Here is a 16,286-nt window from a genome sequence, read left to right as displayed (position 1 = left end):
CAAGAGTGGATAAATTCCTAGAAATATACAACCTACCAATACTGAATCATGAAGAAATAGAATATCTAAACAGACCAATAATAGGTAGGAAAGTAAGAGATTGAAGTAAGAGATTTGATAACTTATCAAAAACCTCCCAACAAAGTTTAGGACCAGACGATTTCAGTGGCAAATTCTACCAAACACTCAAAAGATTAATTACAATCCTTCCCAAGCTCTTAAAAAACAAAGAAATGAAGAGGAGGGGATATTCGCAAACTCATTTTACAAGGCCAGAATTACCTGGATGCGAAAGCCAAATGAGCACACTAGTAGAAAAGGCAGCTACAGGCCAATATCCCTGATAAATATAGATGCAAAATTTCTCAACAAAGGACTAGCAAACTGATTCAGCAGAACGTTAAAAGGCTCATACACCATGATCAAGTGGTATTTATCTCTGGATTACAAGGATGGTTCAACACACACAAATCAGTAAATGGGAAACATCACATTAGGAGAATGAAAGATAAAGATCCCGATCATCTCAATCGATGCAGGTAAAGCACAAAATTCAACATCTTTTCATAATAAAACTCTCAACAATTGGGTATTGCAAGAATGTGCCTCAACATAATAAAAGTATATATGACAAGCTCACAGCTAACATCACAGTCAAGGGTGAAAGATTGAAAACTTTTCCTTCAAGATCAGAAACCAAAACAAGGATGCCCACTTTCACCAGCCAGAAAACTCAGGCAAGAAAAAGAAATAAATACAAGACATCCAAATTGGAAAGGAAGAATTGGAAGTGTCTCTGGGTGCATATGGCATGATCTTACATATAGAAAACCCTAAGGACTCTACCAAAAATGGTTAAAACTAATGAATTCAGTAAAGTTGCAGGGTGCAAAATCAACATATAAAAATCAGTTGCATTTCTACACATTTAACAATGAACTGTCTGAATAAGAAATAAAACAATCCTATCCCCAATAACATCAAAAGTTATATAATACTTAGGAATAAATTTAACCAAGAAGGTGAAAGATCTGTATACTGAAAACTAGATGACATTGGTAAAAGAAATTGAAGAAGATACAAACAAATGCAATGATGCCCATGTTCATGGATTGGAAGAATTAATACTGTCAAAATGTCTATACTACCCAAAGCAACCTTTACATTTAATGCAACTCCTATAAAAATTCCAAAGGCATTTTTTACAGAAATAGAAAAAAATCCTAAGATTAGTATGGAACCACAAAAGACCTCAAATAGCCAAAGCAATCCTGAGAAAGAAGAACAAAGCTGAAGGCATCACACTTCATGATTTCAACAATATTACACAGCTATAGTAATTAAGACTGTATCATACTGGCATAAAAACAGACACATAGAACAGAATAGAGAGCCCAGAAATCAACCCACACATGTACAGTCACCTAACATTTTAAAAGGGATCCAAGAAGACGAACTGGGGAAAAGATAGTCTCTTCAATTATTGGTATTGGGAAAACTGGACAACCACATGCAAAAGGGTGAAATTAGACCACTATCTTACACCACTTAAAAATTAACTTGGAATGGGGTTCCTGGGTGGCTCAGTCGGTCGAGCGTCTGACTTCGGCTCAGGTCAGGATCTCACAGTTTGTGAGTTCAAGCCCCGCATCAGGCTCTGTGCTGACAGCTCAGAGCCTGGAGCCTCTTTCAGATTCTGTGTCTCCCTCTCTCTGCCCCTTCCCCGCTCATGCTCTGTCTCTCTCTGTCTCTCAAAAATGAATGAACGTTACAAAAAAAAATTAACTTGGAATGGATAAAAGACTTAAATGTAAGACTTGAAACCATAAAACTCCTAAAAGAAAACATAGAAAAAATGCTTCTTGACATTTGTCTTGGCAATGATTTTTTGGATATGATACCCAAAACACGGGGAGCAAAAGTAAAAATAAACAAGTGGGATTACATCAAACTAAAAAGCTTCTGCACAGAGAAAGAAACAATCAACAAAATTAAAAGACAATCTACAGAATTAGAGAAAATATTTGCACATAATAGGGGTTGATATCCAAAACATATATGGAACTCATACAACTTATAGCAAAATAACAAATATCCAACTTAAAAATGGGCAAAAGACTTGAATAGGCATTCTTCTAAAAAATATATACAAATGGTCAACAGTTACATGAAAAGGTGCTCAACATCATTAACCATCAGAGAAACGCAAGTCAAAACCACAGTGAGCTCACACCTCACACCTGTTAGAATGGCCATTTTGAAAAAGACAAGAGAGATAATAAATGATGGCAAGGATGTGGAGAAAAGGGAGTCCTTGTATACTGTTGCCGGGAATGTAAATTGGTGCAGCCACTTGGAAAACAGCATGGGGGTTCTTCCAAAAATTACAGATAGAACTACCATATGATTCAGCAATTCCACTTCTGGGTGTATAGCCAAAGGAGACAAAAATCACTATCCTAAACTGACATCTGCAGCCCCATCTTACTGCAGCATTAACTAGAATAGTCAAGAGATGGAAACAACCTAAGCGTCGATTGACAGATGAACGGATAAAGAAAATGTGGTATATGCACCCAATAGAATATTATTCAGCCATGAAAAAGGAAACCCTGCCATTTGAGACAACATGGATGAATTTGAAACATATTATGCTAACTGAAATAAGTCAGACAGAGGAAGACAAAAACTGTGAGGTCTTCATCTTACTTATATGTGGATCTAAAACACCCAACAGGAAACAAACAAGCAAATGAACACACAGAAGATTGGTGGTTGCCAGAGGCTAGGGGTGGGGCAAATGGGTGAAAGTGGCCAAAGGGTACAAAAATTCTAGGTATAAGGTCAATAAGTTGTGAGGATCTGATGTACAGAATGCTGACTACAGCTAACAATACTGCATTGCATCCCTGAAAGATAGGGATGTAAAGATAGAAAGGGAGTAAAGCTTAAAAGTTCTCACCACACACACACACACACACACACACACACACACACACACACGGTAACTTTGAGGTGATGAACGTATTTACCATCCTTACTGAGGTAATCATTTTGCAATATGTGCATATATCAAGTCATCACACTGTATACCTTAAACTTACACAAAGTTATATGTCAGTTATATCTCAGTGAAGTGGAGAAAAAAATTAAAACATGCCCCCCCCCGCCATATGCACACAAAAAATAGTTACCAACACATGCCACCAGCTTTCCATTTTCCAGTCTCTTCCACTAGAGCTCCAAATGTACAGGGTACATTAGCTGCCTTTCAGGCTTTACTTTGCTACCGTGGGAGATTGTTTTGCCAAAGGTTTCACTCCTGTAGGTATGATTCATCATCCTTATGGCTTCTAATATCACTTCCTTTGTTGTGTACTACCTAGCCCTTAAGTCAATGCCATCTATTGAGGTGTTTTGTTCTAGTAACAGCTCTCTTCTGACAATGATTTCTGTATCAGTCAAGATTGGCCCAGTGTTGGCTGCGGTCGTAAACACCCAAATCTCAGCAGCTGAAAAGTTTAATTATTATTTTACTACGTATCCATCGTAGGATGGTAGGGGAGCTCTCCTCAATATAGTCACTCAGGGACGCGGGCTGACTATAGCCACTGCCTTCAATGTTCCTGGTTGCCGTAGCAGAGGGAATAAAGAGCTCTGAAGGGTCTCGTATTGGCAAGCATGGAAATGACTATTACTTCTGCTCATAAATAATAGGCCAAAATTAGTTACATGGCATTACTCAACCACAAGGAAGCCAGGGAGATCAATTCTCTCTTGTGCTCAGGATGGTAGACAGAAGGAAATATTTGTTGAGTGCCATGAACACCTACCAAAATAGGTAAATAACAACAACGAAATAATGCAAAATCCGTGAAAAGCGGGGCAAAGGGGGGGAAAAAACTGGACTATCGGGCTATATTTGCATTGAGACTTCAAAGTTCAGAAGGAGTAAGCAAGAAGGAAAAGAATATTCCAGACAGGAAACAAGGACAACGGCCCTCGGGTGGAATGAGCTTGGTTTTTCCTACAACTGATTAGAAGACAAGATTTTTGAGGAACTGAAGAAGCAATACGGGAGGGAGGGGAGTGTCATAAGACGCGAGAGACATCAGAGTCAGATCACAGAGGACCCACCATAGCAAATCAATAGAATTTTATCCTAAATGCAATAGGAAGCCATTGAAGGGCCTTAGGGCAAAAAGTGTCTGTTGGATTTCTGTTTGAAAAAGGTAGCTCTGGCTAGGTGAGGGATTCCTGGGAGAAGGGTAGGAGTAAAAATGGGGAGACCAGCTAGGAGGCTACTGTGGCAGTGCAGACAGAGATGACGGGGCTGGGAAGGGTTGTGGCGGGTCATCAGTAGTGAAGATGGGAAGTGGTGAATAATTTAAGATACATTGGGAAGAACTTACTGATGGATTGAATAAGAGAGAAAGATTGGGAATGATAGGGGTTATTTATGACTTCCAGTGTCCAAGACGATCAAACCTGCACAGTTAACATGATAAGTGGTAAGGACAGATTTTTTTTTTTTATCAGTAATAACTTGTTAAAATCAAAGACAGAGACCAGCCTTGAAAATTCCCTGAGCAGACAGTAACAGTTTAGTGATATGAACAAAGATTAATTTAACGTATTTTGTAAGCCTAACTTGACCTCTGAAAATCACAAGCAAAGCTTAAACTGTCTCCCAACGTTGATATGAGGTAACCCACTTACTGGTATCTTATCATTTAAGCAAATTCTAATACTATAACCAGTCACTGTGAGGAATAAACAATATGCTTTGCCACCATATAAGCTGCTTTATACAATATACCCTTGAGCCTCGTTTCATGTTTTGGTTTGAGGGCTCCTGGCTTGCAAACTATCTTTTTAGCATGTGCACAATAAACTTTTACTAATTACTACTCCTAGTGATTCATTGGTTTTACTCCTTTTATATCTGAACTTTTGGCAAACTAGTGCCATAGGGAAAAGAATCCAACTTGAAATGAACTCAACTTTGACTTGTACAGAGATGATTGGGTGTTTTAAAGGAAGAATGGGGGAGTAAAGGGGAGCCAAGTAGGGGCTCAATAGAGTTAATGCAAGTAGGCCAGCTGTGTATGCCAGCTGGCAATCACCGAGGTTAGGATTCTACCTTCCAACAGAGATGGGGAGACAGAAGCCCTAACCCCAGGTGTTGGCTGGAATGAACAGTAAAAAAAAAAAAAGTGGCAGCCTTGAGTTTTCTCAGGCAGGCATGTTAAGGGGGACTGGGGTCATCTTAGGATGTGGCCTTGAGCTGTTAGGAATTACGTTAGTGTTTGTTCAACTTTTTAGAGATCAAGGTTGAGGCATGGTTGAAAATAGGGCTCAGAGTAGTCTGGCTACAGTTGGGCCAAGGAGAGAATCTTTGTCACCATGTGTTCTAGTGACGCATGGTTGCTGGTGTCTTTCACAGAGAAGGGGGAGTCTATGGGGACAACTAGGTTTAGATTCCAGAGGAGATCAAATCCTATGTTGGACATGTTAAGTTTGACACATTTGAATGGCTAAGAAGTTAAATATAAGAATGGATCATAGTAGAAATCTGAGCTAGAGATATAAATCAAGAGCTGTCAGCAAGATGTAACTCAAAGATCACACAGGTGGGAGTGGGAGATCAAGAAGACATAGGGACTCCAGGATTTGCCTTACTAATCACTCCTTGAGAGTTATTTGATACAGAAATGTATCACCATTAGGTAGATGGATCTGTGTTTCTAATTGTCAGAAAGTGAAATTAACAGAACATCAATCAGGGTAGCTGTTAAATATTTGGAGATTTTTATTTTGATTTGAAACCTCTCTCTGCTATTTCTTCTTTTTTTTTTTAATGCTTGTTTATTTTTGAGAGAGAGAGAGAGAGAGCACAAGCAAGAGAGGGGTAGAGAGAGAGGGAACCAGAGAATCCCAAGCAGGCTCCACACTGTCAGCAGAAAGCCCGATGCAGGGCTCGATCCCACAAACTGTGAGATCATGACTGGAGCTGAAATCAAGAGTCGGGCACTCAACTGACTGAGCCACCCAGGTGCCTCTCTATTTGCTATTTCTAAATCATAGCCAAAAAATTACATTTATTGAACACTATTGTTCACATTTAACAAATGTGGAAAACCAAACATAGAAGGGTCAAATAATTTTTGTCTTACAAAATTAGTAAGGGTTGGATCCTGTATTCAAAACTAAGCAATCTATTTCCAGAGGCTATAATCTGAGTATTACTATATGGTAAGCATAGTAGTTTGGCTTCTTTATATAGTGGGTTGTAAATAATAGACTTGATATATATATATACATTTATAACTATTTATATATATACATTTATATATAACTATATATATAGTTACACATATATATAGTTACACATATATATGTATAGTTATATATATAAATGTATATATATATAAATATGTGTACACATATATATGTACATATATACACACATATATGTATGTGTATATATGTATACACGTATATATAGTTATATACAAATGTATATATATACAAATATGTGTATACATATATATGTATATACATATATATTATATACCTTATATATTTATATATGTGTATACATATATAAATATATAAGGTATATAATATATATATATATATATATATATATATATATATATATATATATATAAATAGTCCCAGTAAGTTTTTATTGAATCTTGTTCATGTGTGCATGTCTGGGTCATCAGTGTTGGGGCACAATTCACTTGGATTCTGTGCCCCAAGGTATTACACCCAAACTCTAGGAAGAGTAGAACCGGCTTCACTAGAATAGTCCTGAAGCTTCAATCCACTAAAAACAAACAGAAAATTTAAAAAACACAAATTATACGGGACAGTTGGGTGTGCTCTGGCCTATGGCACCAAACTGAATTCTTAGTCCTGGAAATAAACTTACTGCATCTTTTTTTTATTATATCCTCCGTGCCTAGCAGAATCTGGCATGGAGGAGGAGCCCAAGGGATGCTTGATAGTGGAGAAAGAAAGGGAAGGAACAAGAAAAGGAGGAAAGGAAAAAGAGAGGAAGGGTGGCAGGAAGGCAGGGGGAAGGGGGGGGTGAAAAGGGAAGGAATTCAAATCAAACATTCCTACTGCACACTTTTAGAAGGTGAGCAAGATGCCCTCCAAGGTTGTGTTTTAAAGAAAAAGTTCTTCCCACGTGTAGTGTGCAGAAACGTCCTGGTTCCACCTGAAATACCCCAACCGCCCCTCCACTCCCTGCCCTTCCCGCCTGCGGCCTCGCTACGCTGGCCTTTCAGTCCCGCCCACTCCCGACCCCGTCAACCAGCCTGCCTAGCCACTGCGCCTGCGCCCATGGAGCGCCCCGCTGCGCGCCGTCGGGGCGGGGTCGAGAGCGGGGCGTTCCACCGAAGGGAAGAGGAAGAGGAAGTTGGGGGAGGATCTTAGCTGGGAGTGAACCGGAAGTGTAAGCGCTCTTGCTTCTCTTCGGCCAGGCGGAACCTGCTCTGCTGGGCCCGGTGGCCGCAAAAGAACTTTCTATCTCCCGCCCCAACGGTCGCCGCGGCCAACTGCCTCGCCCGCCTGGCAGCCTTTCCCGCCTTCTCTTCCCTTCGGCTCCGCGCGGCCCTGTCTCCCTCTCGCCCCGCGGTATCCGCTTGCTGCTACCACCGCCTCCTCGTCTTCTGCCCGGCCGAGCGGCCCGCCCCGCTGCAGTGATGTGCGACAAGGAGTTCATGTGGGCCCTGAAAAACGGAGACTTGGATGAGGTGAAAGACTATGTGGCCAAGGTAAGCGGCGACGAGCGGAGTACGCGAGAGCACGGAGGTGGGATGCCGATGGATGGGGCTGAGGAAGCTGACGGGAGCTGGGTTGGCGGGGGTGGGGGCGGCGGGGGGTGGGGGGGAGGAGAACCAGCCGGGTTGGAGGTGGCACCGAGGAGAGAAGGGAGTCCGGGAGCGTCTGTATTGAGGGAAGGGGTCCTGATGACGCGGTCGCGTTCCGTGCCAGGTAACTGCTCGGTGGTTCAGTCAGGCTCTTGTCTGCCTGCCTCCCTGGGGGGAGGGGAGGAGTGGTCACCCTCTGTTAGGGTCCCTTCTGAGCCCTGGTCACTTGAGTCTGGCCCTCTTCTATGCCTGAGTTACTTAAACCTTGCTTTGAATGGGGTAATTCTCCATCTTGGACCTGCCGGTTGCTGAATGAATCAGAGGGACGTCTTCTTGAACTTTGAGCCGGTTAAGAATTTAAAGTAGTCATTGACCGTGAAAAAAGAGTGCCGAAAATAGCAATGGTTACAATTCTGAAACTTGGTATCACTTCACTGTGAAGCCTTCGCTTTGGGTGTGGCCTTTTTCGTCTCCCACACTACAACACATACATCCTTGCTTCAAGTGGTAACGTTGTCCATTAGCGCCGGGGGGTGTTTAAGATACAGAATAGTTTTCCAGCAGGCATGTTGATCCTTGATCCCATCTGAAGTGAAATGCCTAACCGTGTAATAAATAGTGTGCTGTTCATTCACAGTATATTTGGGGGTAGGATCATGATGAGGAAAGCTCATCTCAAACCTACACTCAGAATGCAAAATTGAATCTGCATGGTGGTGGAGTGGTAACATTCCAGGCCGACCTGCCTCTGGACCCCAGAACTGTGCCTTTTGTAATTAGGAGAGTACTTACGTGTTTTTTGTTTTGTTTAATTCAGTGGTAATGTTAAAAAAAAAAAAAAAAAAAAAAAGAATCCCCAAAGTGTAACCTTAAGACATAACCTTGGAGGACATCTTCTAAAAAGTGTAACTTTAGGACATAGCCGTGAGGGGCATCTGACTCACCTTCTAAGAGTGTGAGAACTGGTCCTGGATTTTAGTTCTTCTAAGGATATGACCACCGATGTGCTGCTTTGCCTTCAGAGATCTGTTAGGAAGCAACTAAGCAGAAGCAGAGTTTCTTAAAACTTGCAGGATTGTGCAAGGCAAGCTGCTGCTGGTCTTTACTCTGTTTAATAAATACCATTACAATTTAGACATTCTGCTTGCAGATCATGTGTTTAGCTATTTGCAGTGGATTTGTAGGACGCCTTCTCACTGCCCTCTCAGCTAGTGGTAGTCTGAAACCTAACTTACGGGATGTTTCAATACAAAGTTTAAAGGAAGAAATTACTGGGGCGCCTGGGTGGCTCAGTCCGTTGAGTGTCCGACTTCGGCTCAGGTCATGATCTCGCGGTCCGTGAGTTCGAGCCCCACGTCGGGCTCTGTGCTGACAGCTCGGAGCCTGGAGCCTGCTTCATATTCTGTGTCTCCCTCTCTCTCTGACCCTCCCCCATTCATGCTCTGTCTCAAAAATAAATAAACATTAAAAAAAAATTTAAAGGAAGAAATTACTGAGACACTTCGATGCCTGGTACATTTTTCAGTGATGGGACGCCGCAGTACTCGGGAAGCTGAGTGGGCTCTTGCTTTTCTGTTATGGAAGAAGCTAGGTTATTTGGTTAACTTGAAATGTACAAAGTTGGTAAGTAGTAAGGGAGCTTACACCTGCAGAACCAACAGCATTTATGTGGTGTTTTCCTGATACATTATTTTATATCATTCTTGTGAAATACTTTTATTAGTCCTGTTTTACAGAAACGCAGAGTACTTAAGACAGAAGTCCAAAGTTGCAGAGATAACAAATGAAGCCAGAACTGGACTGCTGGCTCCAAAACTTAGGCTCTTTAACTGCTGCATGCAGCCTCCCTGTATAAAATGTAATTGTGAAAGCATATAACGCCAAGATTTCTAGTGGGGCATTCCCAAGGTCTGCCTCAGGCAGATGAGTTACACCCACAGTTCTCAGTTACGCAAAAACACTCACGTTAAAATAATGATGGATTGATTTTTGTTGGTTTGTTTTGGAATCAGGTCATTGTGTTGAGTTTTTTCCCTGTTACTACCAAACTGTCTATTCTCATCAAAAGAGATGTGCATGAGGGGCGCCTGGGTGGCTCGGTTGGTTAAGCATCGACTCTTGGTATCTGCTCAGGTCCTGATCTCACAGGTTGTGGGATCGAGCCCTGCAGCAGGCTCTGCACTGACAGCATGGAGCCTACTTGGGATCCTCTCTCTCTCTCTCTCTCTCTCTCTCTCTCTCTCTCTCTCTCTGCCTTTGCCTTGCTTTTGCGCTCTCTAAATAAATAAATAAATAAACAAACATTTAAAAAAAAAAGATGTGCATGAGAGGAAAACTAGACATTCAAAGAAAAGGAAGTATTAACTGGTTTATCTGAAAAGGTTTGACTGTCGTGTAGTCCTACGAACAGTGAGCTTTTTCCTTAGTATTATTGAGTAATTTGAGTCTCTTAGAATACCGTTTGTTTTGTTAATGAAAAATAACAAAAACCGAAACCGCCAAAAACCAGCACTCCAGTTTTTACTGACTGAGTTCCCTTCAGGTGTCTCTTCACACTCTCAGGTGCTTATAACATAGTTTCTTCTGTTCTGCAGCCGTCTTCCCTGCTTACTCATTGACTCATCTTTTTCATCCGCCAGTTTATGGTACTCTACTCATTATGACGCTCTGAACTTACGTAATGTGCATTTATCTAAGTAACTGCAAAGAAAGTACATAAAGCACCGTTTGGAGTCCTCTAGTTTTCCTTGTAAGCAGTAAGAACCTTTAAAATATTCTTCTCTACTCCTGTGAAGATGTTGCATAGTTAGTATACACGAATGGACCTGTAGGTGAAGCATTTTAGTATTCTCCCTCTTTAAAACTAGTATTTAAAAAAATCAGTAATTTTACTTTTCTACCTGCTTCTGACTTATATACAGAAATCTAAATATGGAGAGCCATAAATTACTGGTTTGGGGTGAGTTCATGAACTCTGAAAACTAAGTTCAGAGTCCCCAGACCATTGAAAATTGTCTATCTCTAAATGGAAAAAGCAGCATATAGAGAAGATTTTAGGTTAATCCGTATTAAATGTTCATCTGTAACATTAAAACGATGTCTGAGACAGTTTGGCTTCTTGACTGACCTAAAGACCATACTTGGTTCATTCGTTTTTCGTGGGCACCTTTCAGGTCCCAAGAACTTTGCTAGGCCAGGCCTGATAGTGAAGAAATTGGACACAGTGCTCAGGAAACTTAAGCATCTGTATTCAGCAGACTTGTGTGGGAAAACTGTCATACTTTTAAAGAAGTTTGAAAACTGTAACATCTCACATAAAATTTGGTTTGTCCATTTGGAAAACGAGAAAGCCGGAAAGTAAGATAATCATGAGCAGCAGTAGTAGATACTTGTAGCCCCATTTTCAATCTGTATACATCTTCTGGGTGACATTACCCTTGCCTTGTCTGCCATTTTTCCCTGTGTGTTAATTTCTCCCATTGGACTTCATTCTGCTCTCACCTGAGCTCCAGACTTTCTAATGGATAGTTCTGTTCAGATATATTCGATTGACCCCACATTGCCCTCTCCAAAACTGTTTTCATTTTTGTTGTCTCCATTTCGACTAATGACATCACGACCCAGCCGTTTCCCCAAATGAGAAATTGGGGGATCTTCCCAAATTTCTGTGTGTTATCAAGACTACCTTCTTAGTCTCTCGTCCATTCTTTACTCTCCATTCTTATCACGACCTTAGATTAATTGCTGTGTCTTTCCCACCTGGACTGTATTTTCCTTGACTATAGTGTTCCTCTTTCCTCGTCAACTTGCACATCTTAGGGGAGGGGATCTCTCTGTCACGTGAATTCTGGGCATGTTGTCTTTTTCGGCCAACCTCCTTCACTGCTCTTAAAATACTTTTATGATTCCCCATTATTAGTTTTTTACAAAGCCATCTATTCCGTAAGTACACTCTGATCTGGCCGGGGCCTGCCTTTCTGCAAGCACTGTCTACAGGTCCTCTGCCCCAGACCCTGCCAGCTGTTTCTTACTTGTACATCTTTCTATGCACTCTTTTCTTCCTCCCTGAGCAGGTCTGCTCACCTCAATCCCTAACCCCCAACCTCGTGAGCTCCTCCTAGTGCACATATCACTTCTTCCAGAAAAACATTTGATTTCAAATGGTACACTGCTTCTTTTACTCTTTCACTTACCACATTGCTGTGACTTTGTTTACATGTCTGTCTTTAATTAGGCTCTGAGCCTCTGGAGCTTAGATATTATATTCTTTTTCATCTTTGTATCTCCAGTACAGTGCCAGGGAATTTCACACATTAAAAGCATATGTTCTGAGAAATTCTTTGCCTTAACTTAGCTACAGTTTCAACATACTTCATTAGCAATATAATTGCTATTGATTACCATTGACAGAGTGATTTATATTGCCAGGTACTAGACGATACTCTGCAAGATCTTTACCAAAATTTTCATTTGCTTTTTACCAAAGCATTTCAATATAGCTAATAGTATCCCCATTTTAAGGATGAGGAAATTGAAACCTCAGAGAAGTTAAGCAACTTTAACAAGGCCACAAAGTAGCACAACTGGGATTTAAACCTAGAGCTGTCTGACTCTACAGCCCATATTTTTTTCTCACTGTATCAGTCTTCCCTGAAATGGTTATCTGGTGTCTTAGCTCAGAGTAGCTTAGCATCAGCACCTTAAGAAAGAGAAAGGGGCTTATAAGAAGTAGGCACAAGTTATCTCTGATTATGAATAATGACATAGAAAAATGGCTACACTTAGCAGTTTGGAAATAGCATAGAAACAGTATCTCTTATAAACTTTAAATCTCACTGGGGGCTATCTTTGCTCAATGTACATCTATAAAGAGATGGATAGTTTGATAGCTTATGGAAACTTGTATTTATAGTCACACAGTTTTGGGGGCTTTTTTTAAGATTTTTTTTTAAGTTTCTTCTACACCCAGTGTGCTACTTGAACCCACCACTCTGATACCACCAAGAGGTGGATGCTCCACCGACTGAGCCAACCGGGTGCCCCACATAGTCACACGGTCTTAACAATTTATATGTGTAATTATGATCCTGCGCGGTACAGAGAAACTTAAATTGTGTCTGTTTGCTTTAAGAAACAAAAGTTAAGTATTGAGATTTCTTTTCAGTGGTTTAAATTAAACAGACTGCAGGGGCGTCTGGGTGGTTCAGTTGATTAAATGTCCCACTCTTGATTCCTGCTCAGGTCATGATCTCATAGTTCGTGAGTTCAAGACCCGCATCGAGGTCTGTGCTGACAGTGAAATGCTTGCTTGGGATTCTGTCTCTCCCTCTGTCTGTGCCCCTCCCCTGCTCACTTTCTTTCTCTCTCTCTCTCTCTCTCTCTCTCTCTCCCTCCTTCTCTCTTTCAAAATAAATAAACTTTAAAATATATATAAATTAAACACATTGTAATTTTTTCAAAAAAGTATGTTCTTAAAATTTTGTATGTTTGAGCACTGTGATGCCAAGTGTAAGTATAGTTTCACTTACACATCATATAATTTCATTTACTTATCACATCAACCCATGAGCATAGTTAATGTTGCTAACCTCCATTTTAGAGACTAAGAGACTGAAGCAAAGATTAAATAGCTTGCCCAAGGTCATAAAGCTCTTGACTAGTGAAGCTGAGATTTGAACTCTGACTTCATAGTTCCTTGCTATGATACTTCAGCATGCCATTGACCTCCATTTCTCAGTAATGCTAGGTAACTCAGGAGATGCTGTATTATTGAATATACAAGTGTTAAAAATAATCACAGCAGGGTGGTAATTATCCATTGAGACTACTTAGGGGTGACTTTTTTGGTAGATTTTGAGGATCCAGCTGTCCTAGATAGAGGTGAATGCTTATGAGATGTATTGATAAGTTGTCCCTTATAATCTCCAGCAGGTCCCATACATGTAGTCTCTTGTTTACATGTGCTTCTTTTTCACTTGCTGTGAAATACTATACATCAGGTCTGTAACTTCCCTTTCTCTGTGGTTTCCCTTCTTTCTCTGGCCCCCATTCTAATTACATCTACCTTTGACACCCTGGTAGGTTTTAAAAGCAACAATTGTGCACTCTTTGAAAGGATAGGATCTCTTGAACCTGAGAAAAGTATCAACTCTAATCTTGAGAAATTGCCAAGACTTATTGGGATCACTTTTCACTTTCCTAATAAAATCGGCAATTTAAAAACAGTCCTAATTCAGTCTGTCTTGCATTTATTCATTTTAGGTGGTTTCCCTTTTCTCCATTCCTTTTTTAAATTGCCAGTTTCTTACATCGAAAAGATTTGTTGCTGTGTTATGTATGCCCTTTCTGCATCAGGGCTGGTGACTCCGTCAGAAAGCAAATATATCAGCTTGTATAAATATAGGTGCCCCCAGAAGGTATAGAACATTTAGTGTAGATACTTTTTTTTCTATTAGTCTGGTGTTTGTTTTGTTTTGTTTTGTTTTAATGCAAAGGAAGACCTTTCTTATATTGGGAGGCTCGTGTTCACTCAGATGTCCATAGGCTATATATAGTGTTTTGCTCTAAAATTTTAGACAGGATCCTTACACTAGTGCAGACAATTAAAAGCGCAATAAGTTAAAGCCAATTTAATTATAAAAACAACATAAGCTTATTATTTAAAAGACAACTGTGTTGAATAAAATAAATTGAGACGAAGTCTCTCATTGCTCACTCCTCCTCCCCAGGTGGTTTCTTTAAAGTATGGCTTGTCAGGTGCCTGGGTGGCTCAGTCCATTAACTGTCTGACTGTTGATTTCAGCTCAGGTCATGATCTCATGGCTTGAGAGTTGGAGCCCCATATGGAGCTCAGCGTTGACAGGTTGGAGCCTGCTTGGGATTCTCTCTCTCTGCCCCTCCCCTACTTGCTTTCTCTCTCTCTCTCTCTCAAAAAATAGACTTGAAAAAGAAAATAAAATATAGGTTGTAGTAGGTATTTTCAAGACAGAAAAGCATAAAAAAGACAAAAATTGACCTATAATTCTACTATCTAGATAATTGCTATTAACTTTAAAAAGTGAAATTAATTCAGGAACAGATTAAAAAATGCATCAGCTATGGCTCCCTTTCCAGGTCTCTTTGAACAAAGTGAACCATTCTTAACAGTTTCACCTAATTGCAGAAAAGCACTGGAAATTTACTTATCTATTTCCCCACTTAAAAAACGATTCTGTATATACATACCTTCTGCACTTTGCTTTTTTTAATTCCTTAATAATTCATCTTAGGTTCCACATTGAAATTTATTCATCCTCTCCTTTTTTTTTTTTTTTTTCTTTTTTCCGGTGGGACACAGCGTTCTGTTTTCTGTTTCATCGATGTACCATAGTTTATTTGACTAGTGTTCAATGCAGACATTTTTTCCGGCCTATTTTTGTAATTAAACAGTGCTGTCATGATTACCTATGTATAAACCTTGACAGCTTTTGAGGCTATATCTGTATTACCCTCCTGAGAAAGTTTTATCAACCTAGCCACAAATCAGTAAGCACATAAGACTAATTATTCTCTCACAACATCAGCAGCACTGGCCATCATGACACTTTGTAGTTTTTGCTGTTTGAATAGGTGAGAAATGATACGTTGCTTCAAATTGCATTTCTTTAATAAGAAAATCCAACATCAGATCTTTAGCATTTGTGTTCTTTTCCCCCAATTTCTTGTTTATTTTTTTTGTTCAGTTTTCTGTTAGGTAGTTGGTCTTTTTTTTATTGATTTGTATGAGCCCTTTATAAATTAAGGAATTTAGTTTTTTATCATATGTTTTGCAGATATTTTTTCCAGTATGTCTTTTGTCTTCATCGATTTTGTTTTTCTGTAACAGTCTTTACTTTTCATGTGGTAAATCTCACTTTTTCCCCTTGTGTGACTTGGATATTTTCTATTACAGAGATCTCTTTCTTTATAAGATTATAAATTTGGTCTTCTAGAACTTTTTTCTTTTTTCTTTTTTTTTTTTTTTGGCATTTTAGGCAGTTGATACTAATGTTATTTATTTTCAAGTAAGCCACAAAACAGGAATGTAGTTTGTGTGTTTTTCTGACAGTTTGTTTCCGTACCATTTATTGTGTAATTTTTTAATTTGTTCCTGAATTAATAATCTGAACTACTGTCTTCATCATAAACAGAATTCCAGTATGTGTTTGGATTTCTTGCTCTATTTCGCTCCATACTAAATTGTTTTAGTTACCGTAGCTTCATTATTTAGTATGGAGTAGAGCCATTTTCCTCTTATATCCTTTTTAGAATTTTTGTAGAAAGGTTCCTTTAAGATTTTTTTCCCTTTTCTTTTGTCTCAGGGAAAATGGGAGCATTTTTTGAATGACTTCAAACTTAACCCTTATGTCTCCATAAGCATTA

At 39.8% G+C, this 16,286-nt stretch overlaps 1 protein-coding gene across 1 annotated transcript in view; it reads left to right on the top strand.

Annotated features, from left to right (window-relative positions):
* The first annotated feature begins 7,471 nt into the window (after positions 1–7,471).
* MTPN (myotrophin) overlaps positions 7,472–16,286 on the top strand; it is a 60,093-nt gene continuing 51,278 nt past the window's right edge. The window contains exon 1 of the mRNA XM_047094809.1: positions 7,472–7,790. Within this exon, the coding sequence (XP_046950765.1) occupies positions 7,719–7,790 (72 nt within the window). The 5' untranslated portion in view covers positions 7,472–7,718. The remainder of the gene's footprint in view (positions 7,791–16,286) is intronic.

This window comes from Lynx rufus, unplaced genomic scaffold, assembly GCF_022079265.1.
Source record: "Lynx rufus isolate CCGP_SWC_20201006 ecotype Redwood Valley unplaced genomic scaffold, mLynRuf1.p SCAF_4, whole genome shotgun sequence".
Classification (NCBI taxonomy): domain Eukaryota; kingdom Metazoa; phylum Chordata; class Mammalia; order Carnivora; family Felidae; genus Lynx; species Lynx rufus.
Note: the sequence above shows the minus strand (reverse complement) of the source record. Positions and strands in the feature narration are given on the sequence as shown.